Source organism: Electrophorus electricus, chromosome 19, assembly GCF_013358815.1.
Source record: "Electrophorus electricus isolate fEleEle1 chromosome 19, fEleEle1.pri, whole genome shotgun sequence".
In the NCBI taxonomy this organism is placed as follows: domain Eukaryota; kingdom Metazoa; phylum Chordata; class Actinopteri; order Gymnotiformes; family Gymnotidae; genus Electrophorus; species Electrophorus electricus.
The window spans coordinates 10,829,102-10,848,068 of NC_049553.1; the positions used below are offsets into that span (position 1 = coordinate 10,829,102).

At 39.5% G+C, this 18,967-nt stretch overlaps 2 protein-coding genes across 2 annotated transcripts in view; one reads left to right on the forward strand and one right to left on the reverse strand.

Annotated features, from left to right (window-relative positions):
* The window catches only part of poln (polymerase (DNA directed) nu), a 40,564-nt gene extending 39,493 nt beyond the window's left edge, over positions 1-1,071 (forward strand). The window contains exons 27-28 of the mRNA XM_035519987.1: positions 17-137; positions 327-1,071. Of these exons, the coding sequence (XP_035375880.1) occupies positions 17-109 (93 nt within the window). The 3' untranslated portion in view covers positions 110-137; positions 327-1,071. The remainder of the gene's footprint in view (positions 1-16; positions 138-326) is intronic.
* A 3,727-nt stretch (positions 1,072-4,798) lies between these two features.
* Positions 4,799-17,493, reverse strand: nat8l (N-acetyltransferase 8-like). The gene is made up of 3 exons (XM_027011525.2): positions 15,681-17,493; positions 14,204-14,368; positions 4,799-8,206 (listed from the first exon to the last, which is right to left on the reverse strand). The coding sequence occupies exons 1-3, from the start codon at positions 15,994-15,996 to the stop codon at positions 7,839-7,841; spliced, it is 849 nt and encodes a 282-aa protein (XP_026867326.1). The 5' UTR covers positions 15,997-17,493; the 3' UTR covers positions 4,799-7,838.
* Between the last annotated feature and the right edge of the window lie 1,474 nt (positions 17,494-18,967).

Consider the following 18,967-nt stretch of genomic DNA (forward strand, 5'->3'; position numbering starts at 1 on the left):
GCTGCTGTGTGTCCAGGTGCCTCTGAAGGTCTCTGTGTCTAAAGGACAGTCTTGGGGCTCCATGTGTGAACTGAACTTCCCCCATGCTGCTACACATACCTCCCATTGATTCCCTTAGCGTCCCTGCCAAATCCACAGTATGTTTCTCTCTTAACCTTCCACCCTCCCTCTCATTCTTTTTTCTCTGTAACAGTCTTTCTCTCTCCTTCAATCCCTCTTTGTTTCTTTCTTTCTCTTTCTCGCTCATCTCATTTAATAATAATAATAATAATCTATTTTTTTCTCTCTCCCTCCTTTGTCTCTCCATTTTTGTAAATTACTTTTAGTATGTGTCATTTGTTTTGGTCTCTCTGTCTCTCCCTGCCCCTTCACCTTTCCTCTGTTCCTCTGTCCATCTCTTTCTCTTTCTCTTTTTCTCTTGCTCTGAGCTGCAACCCATCACCATGGTAACTGGACCGCAGCAGCTCTCTCATTTCTCGCTTGCTGTATCCATTGGCAACCGTAGGAGCATAGACAGGATCACACCAGTTCCTATCATCTTATTCTTCTACTTTGATTTTTTAAGCTCTATACACCCACCAGTGCTGTTGCACTTTATCTATTGTTTCCACCTATATATTCTTCCTACCTCTTTTTTGCCAAGGGCATACCTGCCTCATTTCAAAAATGTATTTAATTTTTATGTTTTTTTGTTTAGATGACATATTCATCAATCTTTTAATGCTTTTAGACTAATTATTTATTTGTTTATTTCCTTTGCTAGTCAGTGTAGACAGTTTTAGCAGTGGTGATATTTATAAATATTAATATTTGTAGCTAGAGGATGTTGGTTCCTGCACATGGCTTCAGAAGCAGATACAGTTAGGGGAAATAATGCTCTTCCAGCTGTAGCATGTCCTCTGTGACTGGTGCTTTCTGAGCTGCTCTGTTATCACTATGGAACCACTATGATGCACTAGTGGTACTGTTGTGTAATTCGAAAGACCTGTTACATTGGCTAAAGTTAAAATGAAATTTAAAGTTAATTTTGTTAAACTGTTTTACAGCTGCTTATAAATCTTAACCCACTAAATAAACAACCCAAAAAAATCTAATGTATTTGTCTGTCGCTCCCTGGTTTTAGATCACATGCCTTTTGTTACTCTCAGTTCCAGACTTACAATGTCACTGCTTTCTTCACAACTTATTTGGCATGAGCTTTCTGTCATTAGCCCCCACACACACACATCCAAAAACACACGCACACACAGTGCAAGCAAACAACAGTCTCACTGCCAAGCACCACACTGACCCAATTGTCTGGCAAAGGTGTCAGGTCCCCAAAGACCCTCTCAGTAGGCCCCCTATCCACACACACACATCTAGATAAGACCTCTGGTAAGTGTCCTTTAATCACTGGCACCTTTATAAACAAACCCTGACCTTTCAGACTGTGTAATAACGCCTTTTAACATTTTATGATTCCTGTGGTTGCTAATTATAAAAGATCCAATGCCCACAATAAGAATTAATATGTCTGTTAATATCGCATTTCACATGGTTAGGCTACATAATACGATTTACACATACTCATAAAAGTTTATTGATAATGTATTATTTATGTTAATTTACATATACACACATACACATTAGAAGTGGGATGAAGAGACTACATAGACCCTTAATAGAGTGGCTGGAGATGTGATTATATTGTTAATGAGGTTCATTATCAAAAGGAAAAAAGCAAAGGAAAACACAAGCCTATAAAAGCTTTATGAATCATTCTTTTAATACATTATGTACATCCATTTCTTTGCAACGCAGGAACTCTTTGCTTTACATCTTTACAGCGTTCCATTTGTTAAGCGAAAGAAAGAGGCCAGGTCAAGAGAAAGAAAACAAAAGTATTAGTTACAGCAGTCCAAAAAAAGAACACATCAAAAAGAAATGACATCTACAGTAACAGAGGCATCTTTATCATTACAGACCCTGAAGTTTCACATGACCACTGCAGCCACACTGAGGTTTAGCAAGGCCTGGCCTGTAGTGTTTGAAACCATGTACTCTTCCCCTTCCCTTAGTTACCCCTACTTGGCATACTTATTAGCATATTTAACCTCACCATACGCTGTCTTCAACCTCTCATGTTCCAGTTGATCCACCCCCTTGGGTGGTAAAATATCATTTCCCTGCTGTGCTTTCCGTGGGCTTGTTTCCATAGCAACAGGCAACCAGTGACTGGACCTAAAAAACTGAAAACCTGTTAACACCACTGTTGTATAAAGGGGCTTGCTAGCATTACATGGTAACCACCATAGCTACAGGGAACTTAGAATTAGAAGCTTTGTTAATAACACACAAGTTTTGAGAAAAATATTTCAACAGACTAAAATTACATAATGGAGAGCCTCGATTTTCTGGCAAGTTGTTATGGATTTAACTTGCAGTAAATGGAATTTATCCAAATTTTTCTACACCAGTAGCAGTTTGCTGCAGACCTAAAAGCCCTCTAGTATACTGTGTTCAGTGCTGAGAAGCTGTCACTTCCCCTGAAAGCTGGTCTTGCCCTGATTGGCTTAAAAGCATGCTGTTTGTATATTGGGATCAGATTTGTGTCTTAGTTTACAGTTTAAGTGTTTTTCTAAACATCTTAAAATGATTACATATTTTTCATATAATTTGTTACAAAATCATCACAAAATATGCCCCAGATGCTATTTACAGTAAAATACACTTTACAACTTTACACGTATTAAAATTTTATTTTTAAAAAATGAAAAAATGTTCCTTCTTTTTTTCTTTGGAAAAAAATATTGAGAGCTTTGTTTCACCTGTGGATGTTTCAGCATTTGGCTAACATGCTGTTTATGTTGCTACCATTGATTTACTCTCTTAAGTGCTGAAAGAGACTTGGCTGATACATCTGAAGAGATCAGAAATCAGAACAGCTTACATCTGAGAATGACCAAGCAGAGATCAGAAATCAGAACAGCTTTCAGAGGTGTGTAGCATCCCTTTGTACAGTCAGCTTGAGTTGTCACCTTTCCATGGGCTGCCAGTCTGTACAATGAAGTAGTATATTATCTTCAAATTTAATAAAACATATTAGTCACTTCTTGGGGAGAAAAAAAGCAAAACAAATCACTTTTCAGTCATGCCTCAGCAGGACTTGACCTGTCTGTGGTGATGTTGCCAACAGTTGAGTATCACAGCGACCATTATCAGTGCAGCATGAGGGATAGAATAAGAATGCAGCATTTTTAGCTTTTAATTCCTTAGTTTGTATTTCATAGTATTCATGTTTGTCTTTTTCATATATTCATTTTATTGCTCAAATAAATGGCACATGGGCTTGATCTCCAAATAACTCCTTTAAATACAGAATTGATAGTTGAACTCTTGCACCCAGTAAAATGGCATCAGAATAAAAACAAAAAAACCTTTGGCAGATTCAACTTTCTCAGAAAAAAGAAAATTACTCATTAATACATTATAATATGGTGTATCATACATTTGCATATGGTACATACTTTTTATTAGCAAAAAGCAGTAAATAACACTTCCAAATAAATCCATAAAAAGTACAAAATACAGCTGATTTGTTTCAAGTGCTTCTGCATTCTTGGCACCTGCAGCCATGATCAAGAGAGTGCTTTTAACCAGAGGAGTATATGGAGAAGGGAGGGGATCCACTCCTTGGTGCCTTAGCTTGTACCAACATTCCTCCGGGGGAGGAATACCGTGGAAGCAGTGTTTCCAAGGCTTCCATTGTGAACCCTGTGTGCACCCCCTGTCCTCTTAAAAGTGGAACATTCTTGTAGCAGCCATCTTCTCATGCAAGTTACTTAGGTCCATGTGAATGTCTCACATTATTACTAATTTCCATCTTGTCATTCAGACACATATACTGGACATTTATGTACAAAGACACACTTAGATGCTGCTGTGCATTCTAAAAGTAAGGGAAACTTTAGCTGCTCGTTAGTTTCCTTGGTTTAATTGGTTTGATTTTCTTTTTGAGAACTTTAAGGTAAACAGTTGAGATTCTCACATTATTATTACACAAGTCCAGTAACTCCAGGTGGTGAGCCTAGTCATCCCCCTTCTATTCTTTTATCTTCAAACTTCAAACTCAGTCTCTAAGCTTTATCATCCAAACTGCTATGCACATCAAAACACCTTCCACTTTTGCATGGGCAAAGCTTTCTTTGCTCATGCAAACACCAGTAACACATGTGAGGACTGGTTAGCATTTCAGCCAAACACCAGACAGCAGCTGTTGTTTGTTTTGGCTATTGATAGCAATTTTGTCACATGCTGTCTTATTGCTGACGTCAATTTGAGTAGCAGTAGAGGCGTTTCTTTAAACGATACTAACTGAACTTACAGTCAACAACCTCCGGAGCCCATAACAGTGTGCTCAGCCTCAATGGGTCCAGGAGTTTGTACATTACAGCTTGCCTTTTACATTCAATAATCCACATCTGCCAATACTGTCAATGTTCATCTTAACATATTGAACAGAAAACACTGTTACAGATAAACTGAAATTTGTGCAGTTTAGGTTTTTGTTGATTCTTTACAAACATGCATTAACAGGTCAACAACAAAGCCTGGGGCTTGATATTGTTTTTATTTGTTGCTGTTGGTGTGCTCTTGGTCAAAGGAATATGACGTGGGGTTTTTTGGTTGTTCTTTTGCAGTAAGGGGTAATGGTTCATATAAGGCTTTTTAAAAGATTTGTATACAAATGTTGTTACATACCAGTTATCTCAGTATGTTCTGGTAAAGGAGCTGCATGCAAAGTTTTCAGTTCAGGTTTCATTTAATGAATATTTTATTATCTTCATAAATCAGTGGTAAACACTGAAAGCGTTTAATTATTCAATTTATCAAAGTTGCTAATTTCCTTGTTTCTGAATTGATTTTTCAAATGTTTTAACCAGAATGGCTTTTATGCCAAAGTGAGAAACACATCAAGATATGCAGAGCTGTTTTTGTTACAGAAGCCGTGAGTGCATAAAACCAGTGGTAAACAGTGATCATGTAGCCTCAAACATTCTCTCATGAGTTTACCTTTGTATTAGCAAAACCTGCAGACTTTGTTAGCAAAGTCCCCATTATTATTAATTTTACGTTATCTGCTTTAAGTGGCATTATTAGCCTGTCAGCTATGGATCTATGCAGCAGCATTAATTTCAATTTTAAAAAAAAGAAAGAAAATATCAGACATCCTCTACATTAGTACAGTTTCTCTGAAAGCATTGCATTTTGACAGTTGTCTGTCTCTGGGCTACAACAACATAGTGCTACACTCAGTGTTCAAGGAACCTGGTATGTATGATGTCAAAGTTTAACAAATAAGTGATCTAATTTAATTTCAGTCAGAAAACCTTTCTTTTTTGTTCTGTGATTTGCTCGTTTCAACTTACATGACTAAGCAAGGTGAGTGGTCCTAGTTTTTACTGTAAGAAGCTCTTAAAGCCATTTGTGTCATAAGACTTTGTATCATAAAAAGATTTTAGCACTGGTCCTGTAAGGTGAAATATACCTAATACTGTATTCAGCTGAATAATTTTCTAGGGCCTCTTACAGAAAAAATAATATTCACCACCTTGATAACATATGGTGAAAACAACTTAAAAACTTGTACATTAAACAAATAACATGAAAACAAAATAATTCCACTGTTAAGACTTCAATTCTGATAGATCATGTTTCTTTAAACATTTTCATTCAAAGTCATGTTTCATGCAAAACAGTAGTTTCTTTTAACAGTAGTTTTCTTTTAAAGACTCACGTTGTTATATGTTCAGCTAAAAAAGAAGCTTCTCTTACATATTTTAAACAGAGTGTACTTCGTTTCTAGTGCAGGCACCGTACGCACAAATCAGGTACAGAGGCATGCCACACACTTGCATTGCTTTTGCATTCTACTTTTGGCAGCTGTGATGTCATCGAAGCACTGAGCTAGAAGATGTATCTCTTAACTTTTTAGAGTAACCACACATACATCAATCGGCATCAGCCTTTCTTGGCTCCTTCACTCAGCTACTGAGGATTCTCCATTGCTACTATGACATCACAGAGGGGATTTTTTGGGAAAGAACAAGCTTGAATGGAGAAAAAGCAGCGCAACAAGGCTCAGTGGCGCATGCAAAGATGGGGATGGGTTGAGGGAGTGGGGTAAAGGGGTAGGAGGGGTCTGGCCCAGGGTTGCAGTCAGATTATTGGATGGGGGTGGGGGGAAAAGTCAAGTCAAGGAAAATTGCCAAGGGTCATTTGGGGGTCAGGGGGTTTCTCTCACTACTTTACTTTTTTTAATCACATTTTGTTTCTTAACTTTATACAAGATATGTCACAAATGAGGCTTGCTGTGGTTTGTATCTCTCCCATTGCTGGTACTGTGAAAGGAGAATGGAGATGGTGAGAGATTAGGGTTATTTCTGTCATGGAATATGTCTACATATATTTCTCATGTAGACATTGTTTTTTTTTATGTAAAATATAGAGGTTTATATGTTTTGTGTTTTTGCAGTCATTTGTTTTACATTTGTGCTTATGTCCTCAAATTCATGTTTAATCAAAATATTGCTTAGATGTAAACCAAATTATGTTCAATGGGAGTCCTCACTGCAGTATCTTTAGAATTTAAGTATTGCATGCATGAAACAGCAACATTAGAAGAACATTAGTTTTTAATTCAGACATTTTAATTTATTCTAATTTATAATTTTCTTTTATGTCAATGATAAAATTATTATTTTGTAAATATTCAGTCAAGAGCTATACATACTAAAATAACCTGCATGATTAATGGAAATAAATGGTCCAATTGTTGTGAAATTTAGTTGAATTTCTGTAACAATCACATTAAACCCAAAATAACACATTTAACCCAGTTTCACTGACTGCACATCAGTGTCTCCTAAATTGACAATAATTATTTAATAGGTGTGTGGGTGTTTTTTGAGTGATATTAAAGGATTGTACAATGTAATGGGTTGTGTGTGGGTGTGGGTGTATTGTGTGTGTTTTGTACAGGGCTTCTTGCCTCTTCACAGTTAGTAAAATCACCATGAAATTATGTAAAACTCTTTGAGTAGAGACTTTTAGTTTTTCTCTTTTTGTATTTAAGACACATAAAAGACTGTGCTTAGACACATAAAAAACTGTGCTTCAGTCAAACACTACTTCTGAGTGTCACCTTCCTTCCCAGTTTATAAAGTTCAGGACAAGTTCAGAAAGAGTAGATTGAGCCTGAACTCCATTCATCTTTTTTCCTCTATACCCCTCTATACCCCTGCCATCTTTCAAAAAAGTACAAGCTATAGCTAACAGACGAGCCCTTACAATAGATGTAAAGGAGAGTCTGACAGACCAACCTATGGCCTTGGTTTGTTGTGTGGATATATGTTTAGGGGTGTTTCTCTTAATAAATGAATAATTTCTATACCATATGTATGTGTGTGTGTGTGTGTGTATATATATATATATATATATGTGTGTGTGTGTGTGTGTGTGTGAATTATATATATATATATATATATAATTCATTTAGAGGCTCGATTGACAGTTTCTTGTGGGTAAAAACATAATGAAAAGAATGGATGAAAAACATCCACTAACTTGAAAAATAAACTAAAACAAGTAAAACAGTAAGGCAAATAAAAACTTAGTTTTGAGCATGGAACAGTTGTAGAAAGCACTTATGACCTTTTAAAAAAAAAAAAAAAAAAAAAAGTTTAGAAGTGAACTAGGTTTTTGTGACTTGAGAGTTGTGGTCAGCGTTCATACTCTCTCACGTGCTTTCTCCCGTTCATTCTTTCCTTAATGCTTCCGTTCACTCTCTCATTCTCTTACTCTTCATGAAGCTGTAGCCGATAGCGGCTGTAACGGATCTGGAAGAAGAGCCTCTCAACTGGTGAGCGGCTCATCCCAGGAAGAGTGTAGTCCTCGCTCTCGCCCACCCTCTGAAAACCCAGTGATTCATACAGCTTGTGGGCGGCCATCTTGACTGCCGTCGTTCCCAGAACCACGGCTGAGTAGTTGTTGAGCATGGCAAATTCTAGAACACGTCGCCCCAGCGCCTTAGCGATGCCCTTCCCACGGAAACGAGAGTCCACAGACATGCGCCGCAGCTCCACAGTATTGTCGTCTTCTCGTCCCTGTGCCGCTACAATGCCCACCACCTGGCCCTCCAGAACTGCCACCCAGAAACAGGAACCTGCAAAAGCACAAAAGGAGGAACCAACCATTTACTCTAAAAGACAGTCCTGACTTGGAAAAATCTGGCAGTTTTTAAACCCACCATAATTGAGCATTTGTGGATGTGTTCACTCCCGTTTGCACAGGTTAAAGTAGGTTTTTCATAATAAAGAACATTGTTTTCAACAGGCTCCCTCCACTCTCCAAGAGCTCAACTCTTACTCCCATGTAAGCAGGGCTTCTGTGTTCCATAACAGAATACCTTGAGCACATTCCCAGTTGACCTCCCTGCTGTTCATTGTCAATTTGCTTGATTACGAACATTTCTCATGTATTATCGAGACATTATTGACAATGCGATATTGAAGAATGTAATAAATAATTTTTAAGAGAATGCATATGCCAAGGAAGTACCTGGCAGTACTAGACTGATGCATCAAAAATAGATATATAAATTTAACCAAGGTAGTATTCTGATAGTCCTCTGTTCATGCTTGTGGCCCGTTTTCATTTATTGATACATCTGTGTACATATGTGAAACTGTAGGATCAGCACACTGTGCTCATCTTCATGCTATTATGGTAGACTGGCTAAAAATACATGTCAGGATGTTCCCTATAGGTAGGTAAAATGGTGTTACAGACTCTGAAATTAGCAACTGTTCATGTGGAAACATCATGAGAGAATATTGTACTACACCAAAAAAGTATTAAGAAGCAAAATTCAAATGTATACGTGATGGATATTTATGCAGTTATGAATGTTTGAGGCTCAAAACCAAGCCAAAAAAAGTGCCTTGTCATGAGGGACAACACGGCTGTGTCTGAGGATTTTTACTTAGTTTCCATGATTGGTGAAATTCCTGACTGGGGGGGTTTTAAGAATTCTTGGGAATTACAGGATTAGCATATAATTTGTTTCCATTAGTCCATCATTAACGAAAAGGCAAGGCGATTAAAGCTGTCAGTAATCTTTTTATGTTATATTATATCACATTCCATGTCCAGACAAAAATGACAAAATTAGTAGAGGCTATATGTAGCTTTAGTGAATGCCAGCTGTTTCTGTAATGTGTATGTCCAGCAACAGATTTCACACCTACTATGACTCAGAGACCCAGAAGATTAACAGAGAGAGGCAGTATCGAACATCCCTGTCACCTCAATGATTAAGGAGAGTGCACACAGAGATAGAGAGAGTGCACGCATGGGGGTGTGGGTGTGGGTGTGGGAGTGTGTGTGTGTATTGCAGCACTACCATCTGTTATGAAAGAATCAGAGCCAGGAAGAAAGTGTGTGGTGTTAATTTGGCATGCCAGTTCTGCTGCCCTATGTGTGTTTACAATACAATCACTAGCAAATGCCATGTCACTGTTAAAGGTAGACAATGTAAATTATAGAAATGTAAAATGGATGAAGCAAAGCATGATTGTTAATACTACGTTACAAACGTGAGACAAGACCCAGAATCTTTGCTTAGGGCTAAAACTGATATCATGTATCCATTGTATTCTCTGAGTGTATGACATACACAGGAGAGAGAGAGAGAGAGAGGGATTGTGAGTGTGAGTGTGTGTGTGTGTGTGTGTGTGTGTGTGTGTGAGAAAGAGAGAGAGTGAGAGTGGGGGGGGGGGGGGGGGGGCAGAGCACACATGCATGGACTAATGGGCTGTTAGCCCCGGGGCAAAACAAGATCAGAAGAAGAAAGATACACACATTGTCAAAAGTTTAAACAGTTTTTAAATATTTGGTGGAATGTGCTTTTGGAGAAAATATGTAGAGGTATTGTATATTTGGTCATGTTAATAGCCCAAGAAACCTATACCAGTAGTCTGTACAGCATGGTTTATTATTTTCTCATAGTACTTGCTATCCATTTTTGTGGTTTAGCATCAAAAAACTAGCCACCATTATTCAAAACCTACTGCATAAACTTGGCCTTTTGAAGTTCTGTGAAATACAACTGTGTGGGTTTGAAAAAACGACTGAAAGATCTTGAGTGAAAGTGTATGGCAAGTTGTTTTCTGTTTCATTATACAAAATTAAGAAAGGTAAATTAAGCATTGTTGAAGATAACCAGACTCAAAATGACTATTTAATTGATAATATTATTAATTATTATACGTTTTATAAGTAATGTGTTGCCTGGGGGCGGATCTAGTGCGCATTCTGCGACATGCTGCATCTCTGCAGTGTTTCCTTACCTACTCCTTTCAGACCCCTCCCTCATGTGGGTGGGCCTAGGGAGCAGAAAGCATGCTGGGGAGTGTGGATCTGCCCATCATGTTCACCCCAGTAAGACAGAGTCAGCAATTTTAGATTATCTACTCCACACCACACCATCAAACCACATACCAGCATGGGCATAACAATTACATATATGCCAGTGTTTCATCTCCTCTTTTTAGCTAATCCTTTAGAGCTCTAGATAAACATCTCTTGCATGTACAGATAAAGGAAGTGCTACAACGAAACCCTTATACTTTTTTAAACAATTACATTAGCACAAGTGCTTGACACAAGATTTACTTTCATGAACATAAAAAAGTTATTGCAACCTTTCTCAACATCTCTGCCAGCTATCCCTCACAAACACACAGACACACACACGCCGATCAGCCCTAATGATATTTCCCACGACCATTAATTACCTGACCTGCATCTCTTCACCATCACACTCATATTTACACATCATGAACTATACCACATTACTACACAGACACACACAATCTCTCCTTTTCTTTCATCAAGTGTGTGTGTTGTGGTTTGGGGCAGGGATGTGGGTGGGATGGCTCCATTAACTGAGAGTATTAATCACTATTGAGCTGCAGCTCTTGGTGCACATACATTAGTTTTACAGCTTTCTCTGTGCCACACTATTCTAGTGCATTGGCTACCACCTTGCATACCACTACCAAGTGTGTCGATGTATATGTTTGTGTGTGTATATGACAACAGATGCCTATGTGGAAGTATTGTAAATTAGTGTAGCTATAAATTTACAATTGTCCAACAATCTTCTCTGTAGTAACACTTTCCCTCAGGTGTGTCAGCAACACTGGGGCACTGGCTTCTGCTTGCTCACTTAAATAGTTAAGTGCCTTGCACACCTAGAGGTGGCACATGTAATGTCATAAAGACCTCGTGCCTTCTGTCAGCCTTTCACACAAGTACAATTGAATGGGGGAGTAGCACACATACTATGATGATATAACTCACAAGTTAAAATGTAGAGAGGATGCATCAGTTTTTTCCTGGTTCCTCCTCCTACAAATTCAGAAGCACTTTGCTTGCACAGCTGATGAAGGACGTCTGTCCAAAATGTCCTGTTTCTCTGGAAACTTTGTGTACTTCACTTCAACTTCACTACAATATCTACACACACACACACGTGTGTGTGTTTGTGTGTGTGTGTGTGTGTGTGTGTGTGTGTGTGTGTGCATGTGAATCAGTTTGTCACTAGTAATTTTCATGACAGTTTAGATACATTTTTTCATCATTTTAACCACAAATAATACTTGGGTTTTTTTGGTAGTTAATGGGTGGACTGAAGAAATAAAAAATTAAGAAATCCATAGAATGTGGCTGATGGGCCCTTTCTCATGTATAATTACTTCCGTCTTTTATTTAAATGGGAGGCTTACTTGTATTACTGTTATTAAAGTGGCATACCTTATTATTACGCTTATGTTACTGTTAAATGAATGGCATGTAACCTCTTATCCTATAAACGCCTCTATGTATGGATATTCAAATCAAATTGGTAAAAAGAAGCAAATATGCAACATTAAAGGGACATGTCTCTGAGCCTGACAGATAACATAGTTACCACTGCAGCACAGCACAAGCTCGGAGAGAGAAAGGGAGGCTTCCACACGGGGAGCTGGAGACAGTCGGGGAGGGAGGTTCCCCAGGGAGACCCCTTTGTCTGCATGCTACCAATATGCAAAACTGCTTCTTCTCTCTCACACACACACAGCCTCTGCTTTTCACCTTCCCCCTTCTCCTGACCCAACTTTCATATTTTCCCTCTTTTCTCTATTTGTCTGTGAATAATCTGGAGAAAGATACAACAGACTTTGCCTCACCAATGTGTGTGTGTTACAATATTTCTTTTCCCAAATGCCACCCAACAGTTGCCGAAGATTTTAGAATTTGTATAATATGTGTGTTCTGGCTCTTAAGTACTCTTTGGTCACTAGGGTGCTTGAGAACAAGGCACACTATAGACTGTTCTGCTGTTAATCATGGTGGGGTGGCTAGTCATAAATCAAAGCTAAGATATACTCGAGCTGTGTATTCTGATCTCCCACTAGGGACCTTATCAGCCTGGTTAGGCTCTTACTGGTAGCTGTATTGTAATATAAAGAAGTCAGGAAGAAAAGCTACTTCTTTTTAGGAGCCCTGCTGATATGCATATGTAACCCACCCCCATAAGTCTTTCTTTGTTATAAACACTTGGACACCTGGCCTTTAGTAAGAATCTTTCCTTTGTCCTGACACAGTCACACACCCATGATTTAGAGGAGGTTTGGATTTTGATTGGTTACATTGTGCAGGGACCAGATGTGGCTGATGGACAGGCTGTGTGTGCGTGTGTGTGTGTGTGTGTGTGTGTGTGTGTGTGTGTGTGTGTGTGTGTGTGTGTGTGTGTGTGTGTGTGTGTGTGTGTGTGTGAGGTGTATGACCTGGGCTATTTATCCTGACCCAGCCTGCAGTGATTCTGTGCTTATGGAGAAACAGACGTGGTAATTGACAATGTGTGCTTTATCATTTATTCATCTAATGTCTGTCTTTGTGGCCTAAAACAGGCTACTTGTCTTTTTACATTTTAATTTCCCACATTGTTATACACATCTGTTCATAACTGTGTATGAATGTATGTTGGTTTGTCCTAATGAATGTGTTAGCAAATATTACCAATATTCAAGGACTGGCGATCTCGACTGCATACTATCTAGACATGACTAATGGATACCTTAATGTGATTGGACTAATCAAAACTGACGTCCTATATCCCCAGGCAGAAGTGAGCAATCACAGATGATAACTGCCCAAGTAGGTCCCTTTTTCTTCTTGTTTGCCCTTTTGGACACGTAACTTGAAACTGTGCACCATAATCACAGGCCTAAAAGTGCATGCTCAGACAATTTTAATTACTTCCAGTGGGAAATGTTCGACACTGCAACAAAAACGGCAAAGAATGTCTCTGATTATATCTTTCAGACCCAAGCAGCAAAAATGAGTCTCATCATTCTTGGTGCTCTGCGGCAGCAAAGTGCATATCAGCGATTCCCCCCCCCCCCCCCCCCCCCCCGCGATCAATACACCCACGTGACCCTGAGCAGGGAGGCCCAAGCGAAGTAACAGACTTACTTCATATTTTATAAGACCATTGCATCAAACAAGCACTTCGGCAAATTAACCAACACTGGACCATCTGAAAGGAAGCATTTAGGCCAGCACAATGTTTTATCCTTGCTGTTCAACCCATTCTGAAGGTTAAAGGCAGATGTATGGTCTGGGTGGAGGTGGGTGTGTAGGAGTATTGGGTTGTGCAGTTTCTCTAGACTGAGATGCAGTGGCAACCAGCACTCCACAGCTTCCTGCTTTCCTTACTCTAGAACACTTCATTCAAATGATCTGCTTGACTCTTCTCAAGAGGAGCCACGTGTGTCAACGCAACAGTCCTTCGGGACCAGAAGTGAGACACACTGCTGTAGCTGCCAGTATACACTTTATATTTGGGTATGCTGGAAAATAGGGGTGCAGATTTAAACAGGGCAGGGAACAGTTCATGCTTGTATCACCTTGGCAAGAAATAAAAATAATTACTCCGTACCTCACTTGACAGTCACTGAATTACTGAGAGTCAGTGTGTCAGCAGCGTGATGCAGTTTGTCTAATTACTGAGAAGCAGTTTGTCTAATTACACTGTGGTGAAAAAATCAATATAGAATCAGTTGCAGATCCTCGTCTACAACCGGTGTATGTGTACGACCAGTGTTTCCCTTACCTGTAGGTGTCATGTAGTATGAGTCAATATCAGCCATGTCTGTATGGAGAGCACAGTCCAGGTAACTGAAGATGACTTTCCTGCTGTAGTAATAGCGCGCTCCCATTAGAAAGAACGGTGTACAGAACGTCAGCATGACGGACTTGGTCATAACAAAGCACATTACTATGGAGAAATGGAAGAAAAATAAACGTCACCTGTCAGAAAAGAGAACCAAAAGTTTGATTTTTGGCAGAGGAGAGGCACACACATAGAACAACAATCAAACATGAACTTATCATTAAGTAAAACTTATTTGAAGTGGAATGCACAATACATTATTTGCAGTATTAAACAGTATCATCTTAGAAGATAATCACTGCATAATTTATCATACTGAAAAGAAAAAATAAATAATAATATTATTCAAGCACTACTGATGTGATTTCCCTCGGTGGAATTAAGCCGCTGAAGACGCGGTTACATTTTAATGCCCGTTTGATGATGATATTGACACATGGGGGCGCCCTTGGGAGAACAGACCGACAAGCTGCGCCACACTGCATGCTTGTGTTTCTATGGAATGCAATACCGGTTCACCCCGCTGCACCACGACGCGCATTGTCTACTGTCAACACAGGCGCTGGCGTGCGGCGACGTGGTCCCAACTGTCGGCTACTCGTCAAAAACATCGAAGTTGCAAACACACTCTTTAAAGGGAAGTTTGATCAGTGCTATATTTTCAGCTCTTTCTAGAACTTAAAGAAAACGTTTTATTTGCTCTGTTTGGAGAATTTAGAAATGTGTGCGTTTAGGTCCGGATGTGGAGCTATCGTGGGTATAGGTTGGCCTAAATAAGTGTTTATGTGATTTTCAGCTACATTTTGATTAAAACAAAATTGCCAGATGTGATGCATTGCAGACTTACTCTTCAGTTTTCCCATGTAAAATTATGCAATAGAACCTATTGTAGGTTGAACGTCTAAAACATTCGCAATTAAAGAACAAAAAACTCAGCAAGCGCATTAAAAAAACTCCGTGAGTCACGCGAATTAAACGAGTGCTAAAAAAAATCTGTGCCATCTGAGTGCGCACGCGGTAGTTGCTAAACCCCAGAATCTTTCATTCATTAATTCATTCGAACTCCATCACCGGCCCTGCCACGGACATGCACACAGCATGCTTTTGAACTACCGGTTTCTTTGTGGGAGGCAGATGTGCTACGTTCCTAATGTGATTCTAACCTACGAAGAAGCAGTCTATACTGCGAGCATGCGCTGAAATAAAGACTACAGCTCTGTCATCCTCGAGAAAGCGTTTGAAAAATCAGTCAATTTTAATATAAACTATAGTTAGGCTACATATATGTTCTATTTAAACTGAATAATTCGCCGCTTTCATTTCAGCTGCACTGAGACTATTCTACTTGCGCAACCACTTTTTACATACAAAAGATGAGAAAAACATGTATATTATCTACACTGCATATTTCTCCTACCTGTGAGCAGGACATAAAGAAACTGAGTGTGTGGTTGTTGTTTTAGACCCCTAAAAGCTGTGTTGGGTATCCGCTCCATGATGCCTTCACAGAAGATGCGTCGCACCTCCGCATGGTCCGAGCGCTCAAACTCGCGTATAAAAACCTGGTCCCGTTTCAAATCTTTACTTTCGAACGCACCGGGAGTCGACGAAGAAGATGTCCACATTTGTGAGGAGGAAACAATAATAGAATCTTTTTTTGTCCCAGGTATGGCGTCGTGTTCGTCTGCAACTATTTTAGTCTCGCAAACCATTTTGGGAGACGAACAATGCATGCAACTGGCCTCGAATAAACTGAAATTGGGGAGAAAATACGAAAAATAGACGGTGGGGGTTTTGTTATGGAAAGGGAGAAGACAAATGTACAGCTGCAAACCTGAGCTTTCTCACGACCAAGAGATGCCGGCGTAGTTCAGGCGGTATTTATAGCGCGACATGCCCGGCGCATTCAGATTCTGGGGTAGGAGTGGTCTCCTCATCCCGCTGATTGGATGTAAGTCCTTCGCCACATAACAGCGCTTGGGGAGATTGCTCAAAGGAGAAATACCCTAACGTGTTTCAGAAAAGAAAAAAAGGGAAAAAAAAATCCTAGTTCTACCAAGCATTCTGGCGAAATTCCGCACATGTGTGTTTTGGGGGAAGGGTAGCTAGAGGATAGACCTATCGCTTCGTTTCATATGAAGCGTCCAATAGCGCTTCAAGCGCAACAGCTATGTCTTGGGGTAAGAACAGTTGATATTTGCGTCGCGTTACGATGCGCCCCGTGACGTTATCACGGAACGCTTCGTGTCCTCAGTCAGAACACCGATCTCGTGTCATTTGTTGTTGACTGCTAACACACACAGATGTCGATGCTGAGCTACGACTGGCTGGGAATGTCTTTGCTGCGTCTAGCCTGCGCGAAGTACCCTTTTGCGTTCCGTGCGCCCGTGGACGCTGTGGAAGCATGTGGATAAGAGTGACGGTTTTGCTGCAGTGCAGTGCTGTCTGTTAGGGGTTTTTGTTCACGCAGCCCGCCCTTTTCTCGTGGCAGTCATATCCACGGGGTTCCCGTCTTTCCTGTCTGCTTGTTTCAGATAAAACCTTCTGATGCAACACATGCCTCACATAGTTTGGAGTTATTCTTTTTAGAAAATGAAAAACGCATGGGTCTGAATTAACTGGGTATTGCATTGTTCAAAGGATTAATAATAATACATGCGAATTACTTAATCTATTGTTGCTACACGGATGATATTTGAACACGGGTCATATCCACGATAAAATAATCTGCCTGTTTTACCCGTAGTAATGCATTTTCGCTTGTTCATTGAACATCAGTCGCAATAGAGAATTGTCTTGATTTGAATAAGGTCGCATTTAGTAGCATTGTACAGAACTAGTTTAAACTGGATCGTTGCCTCCTTTCGCTGTCGGTCCCTTCCCCCTCCTTAAGACACCAAGCGGCATCTTGAGCGTCTGGGTGACTGACGTTTAAGAAGTACACGCATTTCTAACGGTAACCATGTGAGCTATCGGTGTGATATACATATGACCGATAAAAGAAAACTTAAAACTTGCGTTGTAGTCGCCAGTGAGTCTGTTCGGGTAATGCGGTTCTTTGGTCAGCATCAGGACCCGCGGTAAGCAGACGAATGGTGCCGACGGGCATGCGCGCATTGCTTCTGTAGCAAAGACGATGAATGCGTCAGTCAGGAAACCTGAAAAATTACGTGATTTATTATTCATCTAAAGTTTTATGGTCGTATTGCGCTGTACGTATAGCGTGATGGCTTATAAATCTATTTTCCGGACAATGTGTTGTATAGGTTTAATACCTTTATATGTATTGATCTGTGTTCACTGGGAATACTGTAGCTAATTACATCACATTAAAATATTTTGAATTTAGCTAAATCTCTTATGTATTTTACCTCAATCTCCCGAATGCTTGTTCAGTAAAAACACTTTTTAAAAAGTAGTTTCTAGTAAATAATACATTTTGACTGAATTATAGTGATATTTCACTGTACTTTGTAATAACTATTAAGAACGGGCCATTTACAAGTTACAAATGTTAAATGCAGACCTTTTTTTGTTAGCTCAATGTAGTTACTAATGAACATAAATAAATATTATTGGTTAGAACCTATCTTATAAACTTTAACAGTGAAAACATTAGTCCCTTATTGACATTTCAAATTCTTTATTATCTCCTAATTTAATCTTTGTCCCCTGTGTTCCTCAGTAGCAGGAAGCTGCAATCCTAAAGGTCAAGCAGTGTAACCAAAACATCCTCACACTGCACCTCAGTGGTACTATGACCGTTAACATTTTAATAGCTAAACACAGATATACTCACGGTTGTCCTGTGATGACAGAGGAACAGAGCACAACCAAATGATAAGTAGCTAGAAACTAAAAAAAAGCTGATCCTGGACCAGTAGAAAGAAACCAAGTAGAAGGGAGAAAGAAAGAGGTGTAGAGAAAAGCCTAGATCTCTTTACCTGCTGAATGGCTGAGAAGCGTAGGACTGGACACAGTTAAAATGACACCCAGACAAAACTCTCATTCAGGTAAGTCTTATCAAAGTTGTCTGGAAACCTATTGACTTCAGATTGTGATGTCAGTTCATTTTTGTTCACACAACGAAAAAAAAAAATATATGATTTTCAGTTTATGGAAATAAATGGCCACATTATAAGTAAACACAACAGTAAAGTTATTTATAAAAAGGTATCTCTGTGTCATAACATTCTGACAACTTGGCAGAGTGGCAAAATATTTATTTCTTGAGTAGACTTTCCCTGGTTCACAGTAGGCACTGCCATGCATAGCTTGAGACCTCTGGTTCCATCCCGAGGGGTTGAGATAGACTGATGTGAATTACGCTGTTGAAAGAATGTGGGCCTCCCATGAATGGATGTCTATGTGTGTGTGAGAGAGAGGCTGATCACATATGTATGCATCATGCATACATGGGTGCATTGAGACAAGCTCAGCATGAGGCCCCTCTGCTCACACACACATCGAATTGGTTTGGGAGTGAACCTACCCTGGCCTAAATCAGGAGGGCTTTATAAACTTTTAAAAATATGCACCATCAAGAAGACTTCAAATTGCACCTGATGTCTACAGTGGGAAAATATGTTTGTTTGTTTTTTAAGACATGTTCCAGTTAAAGTTCAAGTGTTTGGACACGGTTTGCCTTTTTGTTGTTGTTGCTGTTGTTTTTTCCAGTGGATTTCTTATGAAAATTCTTTGTGG

Coding starts and splice junctions, on each gene's coding strand:
- nat8l (XM_027011525.2), bottom strand. CDS start 15,996: ATGCATTGTTCGTCTCCCAAAATGGTTTGCGAGACTAAAATAGTTGCA. Junction 14,369..15,680: donor TCTTTATGTCCTGCTCACAG/GTAGGAGAAATA, acceptor ATTTCTCCATAG/TAATGTGCTTTGTTATGACC. Junction 8,207..14,203: donor ATACTACATGACACCTACAG/GTAAGGGAAACA, acceptor GTGCTTTTGCAG/GTTCCTGTTTCTGGGTGGCA.